Source organism: Bipolaris sorokiniana (genome assembly GCF_000338995.1).
Source record: "Bipolaris sorokiniana ND90Pr unplaced genomic scaffold COCSAscaffold_1, whole genome shotgun sequence".
Classification (NCBI taxonomy): domain Eukaryota; kingdom Fungi; phylum Ascomycota; class Dothideomycetes; order Pleosporales; family Pleosporaceae; genus Bipolaris; species Bipolaris sorokiniana.
The window spans coordinates 337509-352564 of NW_006911895.1; the positions used below are offsets into that span (position 1 = coordinate 337509).

At 51.7% G+C, this 15056-nt stretch overlaps 8 protein-coding genes across 8 annotated transcripts; 3 read left to right on the forward strand and 5 right to left on the reverse strand.

Moving 5' to 3' along the window:
• The first annotated feature begins 672 nt into the window (after window positions 1–672).
• COCSADRAFT_176903 (uncharacterized protein) lies at window positions 673–1813 on the forward strand. The gene is made up of 2 exons (XM_007696312.1): window positions 673–855; window positions 902–1813. The coding sequence occupies exons 1-2, from the start codon at window positions 826–828 to the stop codon at window positions 1754–1756; spliced, it is 885 nt and encodes a 294-aa protein (XP_007694502.1). The 5' UTR covers window positions 673–825; the 3' UTR covers window positions 1757–1813.
• Window positions 1814–2406: 593 nt separating this feature from the next.
• On the forward strand, window positions 2407–3675 carry COCSADRAFT_73579 (uncharacterized protein; the record flags this gene model as incomplete). Its single annotated transcript, XM_007696313.2, has 2 exons — window positions 2407–3345; window positions 3409–3675. 2 exons carry the CDS (start codon window positions 2407–2409, stop codon window positions 3673–3675), a joined length of 1206 nt encoding a protein of 401 aa, XP_007694503.1.
• A 325-nt stretch (window positions 3676–4000) lies between these two features.
• Window positions 4001–5198, reverse strand: COCSADRAFT_166068 (uncharacterized protein; the record flags this gene model as incomplete). Its single annotated transcript, XM_007696314.1, has 3 exons — window positions 4001–4529; window positions 4584–5071; window positions 5124–5198. The coding sequence occupies 3 exons, from the start codon at window positions 5196–5198 to the stop codon at window positions 4001–4003; spliced, it is 1092 nt and encodes a 363-aa protein (XP_007694504.1).
• Window positions 5199–6285: 1087 nt separating this feature from the next.
• COCSADRAFT_205954 (uncharacterized protein) lies at window positions 6286–7724 on the forward strand. Its single transcript, XM_007696315.1, has 3 exons — window positions 6286–6617; window positions 6668–6685; window positions 6733–7724. The coding sequence occupies exons 1-3, from the start codon at window positions 6461–6463 to the stop codon at window positions 7662–7664; spliced, it is 1107 nt and encodes a 368-aa protein (XP_007694505.1). The 5' UTR covers window positions 6286–6460; the 3' UTR covers window positions 7665–7724.
• Window positions 7725–7784: 60 nt separating this feature from the next.
• COCSADRAFT_166070 (uncharacterized protein) lies at window positions 7785–8390 on the reverse strand (the record flags this gene model as incomplete). The annotated part of the gene is made up of 1 exon (XM_007696316.1): window positions 7785–8390. The coding sequence occupies one exon, from the start codon at window positions 8388–8390 to the stop codon at window positions 7785–7787; it is 606 nt and encodes a 201-aa protein (XP_007694506.1).
• A 288-nt stretch (window positions 8391–8678) lies between these two features.
• Window positions 8679–10581, reverse strand: COCSADRAFT_130401 (uncharacterized protein). The gene is made up of 3 exons (XM_007696317.1): window positions 10353–10581; window positions 9745–10300; window positions 8679–9674 (listed from the first exon to the last, which is right to left on the reverse strand). The coding sequence occupies exons 1-3, from the start codon at window positions 10407–10409 to the stop codon at window positions 8731–8733; spliced, it is 1557 nt and encodes a 518-aa protein (XP_007694507.1). The 5' UTR covers window positions 10410–10581; the 3' UTR covers window positions 8679–8730.
• A 623-nt stretch (window positions 10582–11204) lies between these two features.
• On the reverse strand, window positions 11205–12166 carry COCSADRAFT_31843 (carbohydrate esterase family 3 protein). The gene is made up of 2 exons (XM_007695934.1): window positions 12067–12166; window positions 11205–11884 (listed from the first exon to the last, which is right to left on the reverse strand). The coding sequence occupies exons 1-2, from the start codon at window positions 12140–12142 to the stop codon at window positions 11280–11282; spliced, it is 681 nt and encodes a 226-aa protein (XP_007694124.1). The 5' UTR covers window positions 12143–12166; the 3' UTR covers window positions 11205–11279.
• A 125-nt stretch (window positions 12167–12291) lies between these two features.
• On the reverse strand, window positions 12292–14248 carry COCSADRAFT_340857 (uncharacterized protein; the record flags this gene model as incomplete). The annotated part of the gene is made up of 4 exons (XM_007696318.1): window positions 12292–12690; window positions 12742–13478; window positions 13527–13809; window positions 14246–14248. 4 exons carry the CDS (start codon window positions 14246–14248, stop codon window positions 12547–12549), a joined length of 1167 nt encoding a protein of 388 aa, XP_007694508.1. The 3' UTR covers window positions 12292–12546.
• Between the last annotated feature and the right edge of the window lie 808 nt (window positions 14249–15056).

A 15056-nucleotide genomic window follows, 5' to 3' on the forward strand; every position in this document is an offset into this window, starting at 1 on the left:
TCTCTTCGATGGTATTTAGTAACACTTGCTCTTCTGTTAAGTTCGTAATGAATGGTTGCTGTAGTTGCTTCCGATCAGCCATTGCGCCATTGTGGCTAATGAAGGATCATTCGGAAGTTGGCAATATGACTGCGTGTAACCCTACACGTCTCGAGGAACATTGACCAGCTTACTCGGCTCCATTAGTCCGGTCGCTATTTACTCCTACGGCTTTTTGTCGACGTGCGGGACTGAACACTTCGGTAGAGAATGTATCGTGGGTTTCCCTGGTTTCCCTGGTTTCAGTTCAGCACAATTTGTTAAGCAGGCCCCACCCCAGCTAAGCTATCATTTCTAAGCCATCTCACTCATCGGACGGCAGTTCCAAAGTATCGGTTAGTAGACGGCGAGACTCTCGGCCATTGTCACCTGAGAGGCTGGGTACGCACTCCTCCATCAGAGGCTCGAGACAAAGCGGCTGGGATGTACACATGGACACTTTCGCTAAGGCAGCGCACAATTGGTTGCTCTGCTGGAGCGCTACTACAGGACTAGCAATACTCGTAGTGGGACCTTGCTGTGCTGCCAGGTGTAGGTTGGATTATTAATGAATGCGGGAAGAAGCGCGATCCCGAGACAGCGCGGGTTTAGTGCATGTGGGGCACTTTACATGCACCATAGCGATGCTTGATCACGTCTTCCTCAACACGTGCCCAGATATAAGATAAGAAGGCTTCGGAGTACGTATCCTGCAACCAATCTCACTTCTCATCCAACACAACAATTACACTCGCATTTCTCAAGCGCCTCAACACTTGAATCCTACTTCTTTCTTGTCTCTTAACCATGTCAATCAAAAACGTCATCATCATCGGGGTAGGTATCCCGTGTACATCTGGTTAGCAGACACTAACGGTATCAGGCGGGCGGAAACCTAGGACCCTCAGTTCTGAATGCCTTTTTGAAGGAGTCTTCTTTCAACACAACTGTGCTCTCACGTCAAAACTCAAATTCCAAATTCCCTCCCGATGTCAAAGTGATCCACGCAGACTATAGTTCGCAGGACAGTCTCAAGGCGGCTTTCCAAGGACAGGATGCTGTGGTATCTCTTGTCGGTGGTCTTGCGGTTGGTGACCAGCACAAGCTGATTGATGCTGCCATTGCGGCAGGTGTGAAACGTTTCATCCCCTCAGAGTACGGAAGCAATACGCCTGACAAACGAGCTCGTGACATTGTACCCGTGTTTGAGGCCAAGTTTGCCGTTGTCAACTATCTCAAGAGCAGGGAGGCGGAAATCAGTTGGACCAGTATAGCTACCGGACCATTCTTTGACTGGGGGCTCAAGGTCGGGTTCTTGGGTTTCCAGAGCCACTCCAAGACCGTTACCTTATTCGATGACGGCGAGGCTACATTCTCCACAACGAATCTTCACCAGATTGGTGTTGCAACAGTCAAGGTTCTCGAGCATGCGGATCAGACAAAGAACCAGTGGGTGTACGTCAGCGGCTTTCAGACGACACAAAAGGAAATCCTGGCAGTGGCGGAGAAGGTGACGGGTACAAAGTGGACAGTTGAGAAAGTCAATGTCAAAGACCATATTGCACAAGCGCGCGAAAAGCTCCAAAAGGGAGATTTTTCGGCCATTCCAGATCTGCTACAGAGCGTGACATTTTCAAAGGAGGAGCTGGGCAACTTCGCGCCCTTGGGTCTTTGGAATGACAAGCTCGGAGTGCCAGAGGAGAGCTTTGAGGAGAGTGTAAAGGGAGCACTTGTTTAGAGATGTGGATAGACAAGTAACGAATGCAAGAGTCATGCTCATTGTTTGCAAGGGAAGTGATGCAAGTGATGCGGCGTGCGTTGGTGACCATGGGCGAGACCAGTGTCTAACCCGATGAGGCTAGCGCTCATGGGACTTGGGGAAGATCCCGGCGCTTCTCCATCTGAAGGTTGAGCCAGCGCAGAGTAACTTCACGCGTTAAGTGGTCGCAACGGCCAATTGGAACACTCGCGAGACATAATACCTTCGCCTGTTTGATCGCAGCAATGGCTGAGCGTGCGGCTAAGCGGATGCGACGCATAAACACCGAGTATGATGAGTCCGAGGGAGATGGATGGGACGGTCGAGGAAACAGCAGGTATGTGGCTGACTGCGCGCGCGACGCATAGCTGGCTGGCACCCATCGCCAAGGGCAGCGCGGGGAGGACAACCGCCGTAGAGAGCTATCAGGGCCACACAGGGCCCTCTTTTTGTCCTTCACCTCCATCTTTGTGCCACCCGCCTGCACACATACACAAACACCCCTGCCTTGAGCCACGGGGGCACACGGAGGTCATCTTACGCCATCGCCATCCCTATCATTGACCTGCTCTCTTCTTCTTCTTCTCCTCCTCCTCTTGACGGCCTTGCTCGCACATATTGCCATACCCATGCCTCGCCTACGGTCACGCGCAGCTCCGGCTCCTCTAACATCATACAGTACCACTCCTACAGCTTCCTCGACCCGTCCGCGACGCGGCACGGCAAATCAGTCACTTGCGGCTGCTACCATACAGCGCTCCTCGCCTGAGGAGACGCGCCAGTCAATACACCTCACAGTAAAATCATCGCCCAACAAGCTCAGGCAAGCCACTGGCGGTGCTGCACCCAAAGCTGGTGTCAGCCGTGAGAACATAGTCGTGGGCAAGCGCGCGTCACGGAACAGTCGCGTGGTCCAGGAGGTCGATAGCGAAGATGAAGAGGAAGAAGAAGAGGTCGAAGAAGAGGACGAAGACGTAGAAGAGGCCGACGCCATGGACGTGGATGGGGACTCGGACGACAACGAAGATGCCCAAGGCGACGACGACGATGAGGATATGGACGCAGAGGGAGATGAGGACGATGATATGGAAGACACACCAGCGCCACGCATCGTTGTGAACACCAATCGAAGCATCCCCGTCAAGCCATCCGCCGGAGCGATCACTAAGGCCCAAGACAAGGTCGAGGCCAAAGAAATGGCAATGGACGATGACGACGACGAGGAGCTAAGTGACCCAGATTCTGATCTCGATGACGAAGATGCGGAGGGCGAAGATGAAGACGCTGAAGGCGAGGACGACGACGACATGGGCGTAACGCCTGGCGCAGACATGGACGAAGAAATGGACAGCGATGAGGAACTCAGCCGCGACCAAACACCTGATGTGACCAAGATGACCAAACGACAACGCGCTCTAGTCAACGACGACACTGACGGAGGCCTCCTGGCTCTCTCCAACGAAGCACAGAAGAAGAAACATCTTACCGCAGAAGAACACGCCATGCGCAGGGCAGAAATGGCAAGGCGAAGAAAGAATCTCAGCGAAAAGAGGAACGAGGAAGAAAAGGTATATCTCCTTTCCCATTCCCCCATTCATTCCACACGAACATTCACTAATTCTCTCATTTAGCTCGACACTATCAACCGCCTCCTCAAAAAACAACCCCCAAAACGCGGCCGCAAAGCCGCCCAAGACGCCCCGGAAGACGGCCTCGAAGAACCAGAACCCGAGCGCGCAAACCCCCTCTTCGTCCGCTACATCCAAAATGCCAAGGGCACACAGCTCGGCGTCCCGGAAGAATGGTTGCAAGCGCCCGTTGGCAGTATGTTTGCGGGTGATGTGGCGAAAGCGGCACAGAAGCCGTTTAGTGGCAAGATGGTGGAGGAGGTTGCTTAGGTTCGAGGAAGGAGACGGAAAGCAAAACATGTAATATATTCAGCGGTTTGGCATGATTTTGGGAGTATGGTCTTAAATACCAATTAGAATTACTTTTTTCTTGAACTCGTTTCCATGACATTGTTCATTATCACTTTTCTTCGACTGAATAATATTGGAACCAATTTCATACTGGCTAAATTTGTGTTTGCGGGGATAGTTACAATAGTCCTAGACACAGTAGAGCACAATAAACATGACGTCATGGTAAGAACATATCATTATATTTTTAATAGTAGTACTGACAGCCTGCGGGTATATAGTAGTGCCTGTCCATTGCAGCTCTCTAAGCCCTCTTACCAAAGACCTTGTCAAAGCCCGTCAGTGTTATCCTGTACCTGACATTGTCGTTCTTGTACACGCGCTCAACGGCCTCCTTGCAGCCCTCCTCACTAATCTGGATTTCCTGCACCCAGCTCTTGATGTTCTGCTTGGAAGCGAGCTCGAACATCTCCTCCATCTCGGGTCGGTTGCCAATGTGCGACGCGCCCATGTAGCAGCCGTTGGGGGCAAAGATCTGGGCGGGCATGGGTGGGAGCGGGTTGTCGGGGAAGCCGACCATGTGGAAGGTGCCGTTGACCTTGAGGATGGAGAAGTATTCTGCAAGGTCGAACTTGTCGGTGGCATCGGCGGTGTTGATGACGAAGTCGAAGTGGAACTTCCATGGCTCGGACCAGCCCTTGTCCTTGGTAACGATGAAGTCCTTGGCTCCCATCTTCAGAGCGTCGTCCTTCTTGTTGGGGCTATGCGAGATGACGTAGGTGTCGGCGCCCATGGCGACGGACCAGAGGACACCAAAGTGACCGAGACCTCCGCTTTGGCTGTGTTAGTGACTGATACGACAATGTCCTTGGTGTTGAGAAACTTACAGTCCAATGATGCCGACCTTCTTTCCAGGGCCCGCTCCTAGCCTCTTCAATGGCGAATATGTCGTGAGACCAGCACACAGCATAGGTGCCGCCAGGGAAGTCTCGATGTTGTCTGGGATCTTGAAGACAAAGTACTCATGACCTCTGATGTGGCTGGCGTAGCCACCCTGCGCAACAGTACCATCGGTGTGCTTAGCACCGTATGTGTCGACAGAGTTGGGGCAGTAGTTTTCCTGGTCGTTCTTGCATTGATCGCAAGTAAGGTCGGCGCCAATCTGAGCGCCAATACCGGCACGATCGCCAACCTTGACCTTGGTGACCTTTGATCCAACCTTGACGACCTTGCCAATGACCTCGTGTCCTACGCAGAGAGGAAGAGGAATCGACTCGCCCCATCCACCGCTAATGGTGTGGACATCTGAAGCGCACACACCGCAGGCATCAATGGCGATGTCGACGTCGTGCTCCTCGAACTTCTTGAGGGGCAGCTAGCAGAGGGTCAGTAAGACGATTGGTGGGAAATTCGGGCCGGAGACTGACCTCCTTGCGGGTAAAGTTGCTCCAGTTCTTGATGTCAGTGACGGCAAAAGCGTCGGTGGTCTCTGGGTAAGGCATCTTTAAGTTGGGTACACAGTATGTGAGGAGGAAAAGGGCGAAGGGGATTGTGCAATGGAAGGGTAGGTGTCGAGGGGCAGTGAGAGGTATTTGAAGCCCCGGGGGTTGAAGCACCGGGAAATCTACGGCCAGCTGTCGACGAGACCCATCGTCACTAGCCAGTGATATCATAACAGTGGATGAGTTCTAGAAGGCCCCCGCCCATGGAGACTTGTGGGGGCATGTGATTGGACCGTTACGTAGCCATGAGAGGGTTATCTGCTGTGTTGTGCATGGTACCTTTTCTTGACCGTCACCCACGCGTCAATGATCGCGCTTTTTACCGTTGCATCGTGTTTTCGCACACGCCGTTGACGACTAGATACCAAAGCTTGCTACATCCCGCGTCCAAGTAGCCCACGCTACGTGTTGGCTCGTTTCGGCTATGCCGGAGTGTGGCAGAACTTGTTGTGTCGCCTCTCAAGCTTCGAACGCGACTTGCTTGTCTAGACTTCCGCTGTCAGAAGGCCGTGTGGAGCTTGGAGAGAGAGAACGCAAAGAGTGAACAAAGAAAAAATGTTTCCGACGTCGTTCCGATCGGTCCAGTGCCCGATCACCACTCATTCCGACCGCCGACGGTTGCCGACGTCATCATCTTCTCCTCGCAACCACCATCATCACTTCATTCGTGATTGCTTTTCGCTTCGTCGCTCAGACCAGCTCGCTAGATGTGGCCCAAATCTCCTCAATTTTCTCTTGCGGATCCATCTTAGGCATTGCTGTCGATTCTGTGTCCGATGTGAACAGAGGAGTTTGTCCCTCTCAAGCAATTGGCCGTTATCAGCGGCCAAATTCTGTTTCTACCCTGGATCTAGTCTCCCAAGAGCTTCCATGACCAGAAGTGGTATCTTCCAATTCTCCAGATCTAATTAGTCTCGGGAAAACAATTCAGTTCTCAAACCTGCTCCATCTTCTTCGGTGTTTGATACCCCGCACTCAGAATGCGGGGTGATGGACACAGGGCTTGCCCAATGCGGTATGCCGTGATGTAGATAGGCACAGCAATCCGCCGTTCCAGTATTCCAACAGAGCGGATAGCCAGAAATGCCGAGAATTAAGCAATCAGGTGCGAGACTTTAAGCATGGCTTGGTTAGCTCTCAGTCTCGAGGGCCACATTGTGCTGGCGTCGCCATATATCTTCCACTCCAACTCTTCTCTTTAATCATCTCATCTAGATTTCGAATTACGAAGTCGCATAATACTTATAATAGCACCTAAAAACATGTCAGCTCCAAACCCGGCTCAGTCCACACAGGAGACCATGAACGCGCTGCGGTTCCACGGCCAAAAGGACCTAAGATTTGAGAAGATCCCAATCCCAGAAGTCAAGCCAGGTCAAGTCAAGATAAAACCAGCATGGGTCGGAATCTGTGGCAGTGGTATGTATGCGCAATTGAATTTCAGAACAAAGAGACTGACGCGCCTTTATACCTCCACGAGTATTTAGGTAAGTACGTAGAATGACGAAAATGTGGTCCTAAGCTGAGCACCTAGGTGGTCCAAACCTCTGTCCCACCACACCTCATCCAATCACCGGCGAAACAGTCCCACTTACCTTTGGCCACGAGTTTAGCGGAACAATAGAAGAGGTTGGCGAGGGCGTAGCAGACTATAAGCCTGGCGACAGGGTTGTTATTCAGCCCATTATATACGACGACACCTGTGTCGCGTGCGAAGAGGGATTGCATAACTGCTGTTGGTCCAATGGCTTCATCGGCCTATCTGGATGGGGTGGTGGGTTAGCAGATCACATAGTCGTCCCAACATCGACTCTATACCACCTTCCCGACAATGTCCCGCTCGATATTGGCGCCCTAGTCGAGCCTCTAGCTGTTGGCTGGCACGCTGTCAAAGCCAGTCCCTACAAGAAAGGCGATAGCGTGCTCGTTTTGGGAGGCGGCCCCATTGGAATCGCAACTATTCTCGCCCTCAAGGCAAACGGGTGTGGCAAGATTATTGTCTCGGAAATCAGCAAAAAGAGACAAGAGTTTGCCAGGAACTTTGGCGCACACTACATCATCAACCCCGTGAACGAAGACCTCGCAACCCGCTGTCGCGAACTTACAGGGGGGAAAGGTGTGCACGTAGTTTATGATTGTGCTGGTGTCCAATCAGCACTCAATCAGGCCGTTCATGCCACACGAGCTCGCGGCTGCATTGTCAACATCGCCATTTGGGAGAAGCCATGCACGATCCAGACCAACGACTTCAACTTCAAGGAGCGAAGCTACATGGGTATTGCAACGTACGAAGTGGGTGACTTCCAAGAAGTGATTGACGCACTTAGTCGGGGCGATATGGACCCAAAGGCCATGATTACACAGAAGATTGCTCTGACCGAGGTGGAGGAAAAGGGTTTCAAGAGTCTGATCAACGACAAGGATAACCAGGTTAAGATTCTGGTCGAAGTTGGTGGTGGCGTATGAGTGTTGTTTGAAGGACATAATGAGTTTCTAGTCGTACATTCTAATCTATCCATCTCATTCATACCATTATGCAGATTAAGCAAATCTCACATGAATAACCCTCGTACCATGCTGCCACCCTCACATCATAGACTTAGCCGCATGCCACCCCGCAGCCCAATGCCACAACCTCGCATCCACCGTCTTGCCCTCTTTGTCATACTCAATCAACCGCTCATACAAATCATCCACCGGCACAACAACCCTCTCAATAAACTCTCCATCATCTAGCGCCTGCTCTGGCTCCTCATCCCCCTCCGCCAACTCCACCTCCACAACCGCCAACTGCATATTCGCCGTGCTCATCCCCGGATCAGACACAATCGTCGGACTAATAAACTTTAATTTGCCTTGATACCCCGTCTCCTCGTATAACTCGCGCACACTGGCTTCACTCGGCGATTCCTTCTCATCCACCAGTCCCGCGGGTAGCTCGACGCACACGGCGTTGACGGGGGGCCGGTACTGCAGTATGATGATTGTAGAGGGCGGGCGAGACGGGTGCCGGATAATGGTTACGATGGCGACGGCGTCGACGCCGGACTTGCTGCGTGTCTTGCGGGCTGCGGCTTCCCAGACGCGGTCTTTGCCTGTTTGGTCCTGCCAGGAGATTTTTTGAAAGGAAATCCATTTTGCGGAGGTGGCGGGGAGATCTTCGATTTTTAGGATGCGCGGGGATTGCGGCATGTTGTAGGCGGCGTGCAGGGGTTGTGAGTGGTGAAAGGTGCGGGTGTGAGGGATGTGGTTGAGGGGGGATGGACGGAGCTTGGGTGTGGCTGCTGAGCGGGCTGTGAAGAGAGATAGAGATCTTTTATACATTGGTAACTTCTGTGGTTTCCTGGTAATGCAAGACTGGGAGCGCTGACGTACAAGACTTGGGGCTTGAACTGCCCCGCGTCGCGGTGTCGCGAAAACACGTGCTACACCCTATGACATCATAATCAGTTCGCATATTCACTGCTGTGAAGTCGACTGGCCAAATTACTGACATTATAATTGTTTGGATAGCTCAAGTAACACCCAGCGCTCAAGCGTTCGTCTTTCTAATATCCGTCAACTTGACCATCAAAGGACTCTTCTCCCACGTATTAAACGCCTTGAGCCCCTCGAACTCGCCCTTTGGATCCCAAAGCCTTCCCCCATTCTCTGCAAACTCGACATCGAAATTCCACAAAAAGGCCCCAAGAATCAGTCTCAACTCCAGATACGTCAGGTTCCTGCCAATGCATCCTCTGGGCCCCAGGGAAAAGGGTTGTGCAGCCTTCTTAATGTCACTACTGAATCGGGCTTTGGAGTCTGGCGTGTCAAGGAACCGCTCGGGAATGAAGGTGTCGGGCTCAATAAAGTTGGCTGCCGAGTGCGAGGCGCTCCATGAAGAAACGCAGACGGATGTGTATTCTGGAACAAAGTGTCCGTCGATGAGAGCGCCGCCTTTGGGCACATTGCGCAAGAGACCGACTGGGACGGGGGGAAAGATACGGAGACCTTCTTCTATACAGGCGTTCATGTACGGCAACTTGCCCAAAACGTCCATGTTGAGATCAGATTCGGTCTTGCATGCGCCTCTGATCTCATCCTTGAGCTTTTGAAATATCTCCGGGTTGCGCAGCAGGTAATTTGTTAATCCACACAGCTCTGTGGCTGTTGTCTCGCTCCCTGCGACAATGAAGAGAGCCGCGTTCATGATGACTTCGCCGTCGCTAACTTCGTTTTTCTTTTCCCGCTGCTTCAGAATGTACCAGATGAAATCGCGGTGGTCGCTCTTTGTGCTGAGCCTCTTCACTGTTTTTTCCGTAGAATTGCGCAAGTGACGGATGCGGCGCTCGCGGATCACACTGGGAATGCACCACATAAGGAATTTCTGCATCATGGACCCGGGTTTAGCAAAGCGGCGAGTAGCCTGGTCAATGGCACCCGATTTGATCGCCTCGTAAATGAGAACAACCCAGTTTGCGGACTCGGACCCTTCACCTGGAACACTCTTAGTACTGCCTTGACAACATATCCCCGAATTCGCATATGGGTCGCTCGAAAGCCATACCTTCTCGAAGACATCCAAATGGCTCGCCAAAACTCAAATCACCAATGATATCAAACGTGCAAAAATTGAACCATGACACCATATTCGCCGGTTCGCCTCGCTCGGCCAACTCCGTCAATCGCTCGACAAACATGTTTACATAACCCCTGAGGATCGGTTCTTGCTCCATTAGTGCTTGCTTGGAGAAGGCATGGGATAATGCTCTCCTCTGCCTAGCATGTTGAGAAGCTGGTGCCATGGTCAAATTCGTGGCTCCAGGAATGGCTTCTACAGCGCCGACATGGATAGCATCCTTTTCCATACTGGGAAGACCGACACGGTGGCCATATATATCGTCCCAAGATTTCGCCGTATTAAAAGACAGCTCGTTTGGCATAACACGAACGACAGGTCCATATTTGTCATGGTGACGCTTGTACTCAAAGGCAATGCGGCCGCGTAGCAGGTGTATGATGGACGGGATCGGCGAGATACGCCAGAGTAATGGCCCAGGATACTTGGCCAGAGGGTGTAGTGTGATATTGTAAATTGCGTTCAAGACGACGTATGCGAGGAACTAGAATTTATCAGGCCCGAGATTTGTCAATGAGCCAGCAAAATTGACATACAGCAACAGGTGCCCAAACCGCAACCAGGCGGAGACGTTCTTCGTCTATGATGCCCATTATGGTCTTTCGAGTAAGTAGCCGCGAAACAGAGGCGATGCTGTTTCAACGACGAAATGCAGAATGCGAACACACATTGGCGAAATGGCGAGCTTGGGCAAATATACAAACCTCAACTGGTCCTCGGAACACGACGTTCCAAGTACAAGGATATGCAGGACTACCGTTTCCCCGTCATATTGGCCAAGGCATTTTCTCGCCAAAGCATTTCCGAGTTGGGATACCTGCCAGTTTGCAGGGCGCCAAACATGGAGACCTGCCTAACTCATCGCTATTACTATCAACAGCCGACGCAATCCTCTCGGCAGCGTGAAATTGATGTCGTACGACATGAACGGACGTTTGAGTACGCGCCCACGTGTATATTGCTGGTTGATGAATAATCGCATGGGAAGTTGGAAATAGCAAGAGACAAGACTGGAAATACTTTAGCGCCATGTATGGTGGAGAAGGACGGACCCCGCATGGCGATAGCGACCCCGCGTGGAATGGCCCGCTACATGAGTAGGCCAGAGACGTAATGCGAGTCGTGTACTTTTTCCAATCAATGCACTCTGAGTCGCAACGGCATCATGAGATTGCTCGATAGGAGACTCATGACATGGTCAGCTTGTACATACATAGGATAACGGCTTGTAAATATTCCGGGGCACTCGCTGGCGTGCCGAGATATCCGGTAGCTCATGAACCTTGAGCGAGGCTGCATAATTCGAATACTACAGTGTCTGATTGAACACAGGCGGCGTTATCAGCGCATCTCCGCTCACGTGTTTGATGGCATCAGACCAAATCATGCCCATATGCGCATACCCAGCATAGGATCTGTAATCATCAGCATCGCACAGTGTACTTCCAATCCATACTTATAACTCACGGGTGCAGGCCATCAACTAGCTCGTAAACACTCACGGCACTCTGGTCCACGACTCTAATATTGAAACCTTTCTTCGCCCTCTCCTCCACGACTTCCGGCACCGCCTCGTTGAAAGCCCTGATATTGTCGCTCGTCCGCTGGTTTAGCGCCTGTATGATTTTCGCAACAAGTACCACCGCATCTGGACAAGCCTCCAAAACAGCATCTAGGAGCCTTCCCAACTGCTGCGGCGCATCCTTCCACAATGCGCTGTCGGAGCGATCCAGATCGGTCGTGCCGACATGCACCAACACGACATTCGGTTGCATCTGCAGCGCAGTCGTCATAGCGCCCATGATCTCGCTTATTGTGGAATTGACATGTCCCTCGTTGTCATTGTCAAACATGAAGCCTGAATGCTGTGTACCGACAAAGTCGACCGACTGATACCACCCGTGGATGAGGTTGTGCAAAAGCTGGGCACGATACCCATCTGTGCCGTGCTGTTGGTTGTCCGGTTGCCAGCCCCATGTTATCGAGTCGCCCAGAGGAAGTATGCGGAGGGGAATGCGAAGGTCTGCATGAGGACGTTCATGGCGTAAGCCGACGATGAGCGTGATCACTAAGGGGGTGGGTTAGCAACGATGTCAAGTAGAACACTGCACGGGAGACAGATGACATGAACAATTAGTATAGAACCATGACCTTTTCTCCTCTCCCATACACACAAGTATCTTGTATCTATTATGCGACAATGGGAACGGAGCCAGTTCATTGCGGAAAAAGGAACAGGAAACTACTTGCATAAACACAATGCGCCAACTACCGCTATGCCCTTGAGTGCCGTCCTATGCCGCGGGCCACCCAGAATCGAAATCATGGTGATGTACAATCTCAAGCACTCATCTGTCGCCGTCGAGAACGACTCCGTAGTAACGTGGCTGAGGCCACGTGTGTTGCTCCCCCGAGTTCACCAATGGGCACGTCATAGCGTCATCCAGAAACAAGGGGCTAGATTGCTATTCTAAGCCTGAGTGTAATTAGGCCAGAACTATCATTCGCCCTTGAGAATTTACAAACACAGCCTGACTGCCATTGGGTACATTGTGTAGTGCAAGATGATCCGAAAGAGTTGAAAGGCGCGTCAAAGTGGCGCGAGGGGTGTTTGTCCCTGACATTGACGTACAGGGTCTCCCCGCTAGCTACGCTAACCAAGGCACGCGGGTGAAGACGCCATTCTACCAAGAAACTCCCTCCCAAGCATTCGTCATGTTCGATGGGATATCATGGGATTACCTTTGCCTTTCTCATGCGATCGAAAGCAATTGTCCACGCCTCTTTTGTCCGTATCTCCTCTGTGTACCCAACCTTGTGCGAAGCCTCCATGCTCATCTGACGGTCGAAATCGAACATGGTCATGATGTAGTACTATCTTCTGTTAGCTGTGCCCGCCACCAACTCAAAGGCCTAAGCGCATACCTGGAACCCCGGATGCGTAATATCGCTATCAGCGCTTCCCGGCTTGAGATCATGTTTCTTCTCCAACTCCTGCCACTGCTGCTTGTGCGCATCGATATACGCGCCGGGCTGTGGTGAGCCCTCCTCCGGCCCTGTGCCTTCTAGCCCAAAATAGTCGCAAATAACTGGCCATTTCCCACTCCAGCTGTCTTCCTGACCGCCCACATTGAAGCTCTGTGATGCAGTCTTTTCCGGGTGCAGTGATGCGTGTATCGAAAAGTGCGCAACCATGTCCTGTGCAGACTCATTGTACTTATTCACCCATGACTTCTCACTCCCGGGAAACGGACACTTTGCGCCCTCGCCTTCGATGAATCGGTAAAGTGAGAGGTACAGTGCGAGTGTTTGTGCCAGACAGTAGGCATTGTTGTTTGGCACGAAGCCGATAATATTATCTGGCCGAACTTCACACCAGTTCCACTTCTTTCCTTCTGAAATACGTTTCAGGCAGTCGATTTGGTTATAGTAAAAGAGCTGAGAGAGGTATGGCTCAGGAATAGGCGGAAGTGTCTCTTTCAGCGGTAGGTCTTTTGTGAACGGGAATTTATCCAGCATTTGACAGCCGTAAATCTTGGTGCCTGTCGGAAGAACCACATACGAGAGTTTAGGCGACAAGTGATCAATGGTTGTGACTGCGCGCTCCAACATCGCTTCATTTACCTTGCATTCCGAATCAGGGTCGTCTATCTGCTTATATGCTATTTCTGGTCAGGTTCATTCGTTTCTTTAGAATCCGCTCGACTTACAGTAGAAATACACCTGAGTCACTGTCTCGACATCCTTGACCTTTTCTTTCATCTGCGCCTCCAACTCCTCCTGAGTCCCCTTGACAAGATCAACGCCAGATACAATTTGCAATCGAGGGTCTTCGGGCCAGAGCGCCATTTCCCGTGTCAACGGCCGATTCACCATTGCTGTAACCTTGGAGAAGGCCTCTTTGGACGGATATCCATTGAGGATGGCATTTACAATCGCCCACCCGGATATCCCTGACGCACCGTAGATGAGTGCGTGGTTACCCATTATTTGCTGCAAGAGACGAAAGTATTCAATGCAAGGGGGTTTGGGACTGGGAGATCTATTGGCGAATCTGTTGCAAAGAAAAATTCAGTGATGCAGTGCGAACGGGATGAACTTGGTATAAGTATTTATTTCAGCCCCATCTTTTCGAAACATAAACAGAAAACAATCTTCTTATTCGATGCGAGTAATCAGGAACCATGCACGGTCTAGTGTGGTTATGTTGCTATATACAGTTGGTCGGGCTACGACGGAGAACAATATCCAGTGTGATGCTGACACCTCTTCCCCGCTTCCTTGCATAGCTATGACTCGCAAGGCATGCCTTGTCCTGCAACAATATCCGATGGTTGGCCTGAAAAATACTCTGAGGATGAGAATGGCTGATATCAGTCTGTATTGGGTTGTGTCGGCGATGGTGAGTGGGGGCATAGTAGTGTCGAACCATAGCTGCGCCAAGCCAGGGAGCCAGGATCCCGTGGGTGCTTCAACCACGACCCTACTGTCTCGTAGACACTACGCATCGCACGCATCTGCAACCACCAAATGCTGCATGCCACGGCTGCACTCTCCTTAAGCTCTTTTTCGTGCGTTTTTGCATTTTGCATTTCCTTGGTTTGCAGCGTTCAGGTTTATCAAAGTCAATCGACCGCAATTGCACTTTCGACTGCCCGCACCAAACTTCCGACGCGTCGTCGCTGTTTTGTACAGCCAGCTCATTCACGCCTGCTTTTCTGTATATTTGTCGCAGTTTTCTGGGCTAACACATAGTATCTATGGCTACAATCAGGGTCGGTCAGACGGTAGAGACGACCGGTGAGCAGCAGGGGATAGTTCGATATGTGGGACCTATCCACGTATCTGATGGCACGTTTGTGGGCATAGAGCTGCCCACTCCTACTGGCAAAAACGATGGATCTGTACGTGGAGAGCGCTACTTTTCATGTCCACCGGGCCATGGCTTGTTCATACGTGATTCAAGTATTGCGGCTATAATATCACAACCAGCTCCACCGCCGCCTTCTACCCCCAAATCAGCCGCCCCAAAACCGAAACCACCGACGACTACGCCCAGAGCTCGACCTCCGAGTGTCGTTGCGCCGAAGCCTGGTCCTCCCGCAAGACCAACAGTAAACAAGCGACAATCCGTTGTAGGCCTTCCAGCCCAAGCCGCCCTTCGCGGACCCGCCCGTAAAGCCAGCGTTGCAAGTATCTCCAGCAATCCTCCGGCAGAGAGTTCCCGCCCCGCTCCACCG

What these genes read in the sequence shown, in the direction of transcription:
- COCSADRAFT_176903 (XM_007696312.1), top strand. Translation starts at nt 826, where the DNA reads ATGTCAATCAAAAACGTCATCATCATCGGG. An exon ending in AAAACGTCATCATCATCGGG is followed by an intron (nt 856 to 901) that starts GTAGGTATCCCG and finishes TAACGGTATCAG; the next exon opens with GCGGGCGGAAACCTAGGACC.
- COCSADRAFT_31843 (XM_007695934.1), bottom strand. Translation starts at nt 12,142, where the DNA reads ATGATTTCGATTCTGGGTGGCCCGCGGCATAGGACGGCACTCAAGGGC. An exon ending in AGTTGGCGCATTGTGTTTAT is followed by an intron (nt 11,885 to 12,066) that starts GCAAGTAGTTTC and finishes CCACCCCCTTAG; the next exon opens with TGATCACGCTCATCGTCGGC.
- COCSADRAFT_130401 (XM_007696317.1), bottom strand. Translation starts at nt 10,409, where the DNA reads ATGGGCATCATAGACGAAGAACGTCTCCGCCTGGTTGCGGTTTGGGCA. An exon ending in CGGTTTGGGCACCTGTTGCT is followed by an intron (nt 10,301 to 10,352) that starts GTATGTCAATTT and finishes GATAAATTCTAG; the next exon opens with TTCCTCGCATACGTCGTCTT. An exon ending in ATTTGGATGTCTTCGAGAAG is followed by an intron (nt 9,675 to 9,744) that starts GTATGGCTTTCG and finishes AGAGTGTTCCAG; the next exon opens with GTGAAGGGTCCGAGTCCGCA.
- COCSADRAFT_205954 (XM_007696315.1), top strand. Translation starts at nt 6,461, where the DNA reads ATGTCAGCTCCAAACCCGGCTCAGTCCACACAGGAGACCATGAACGCG.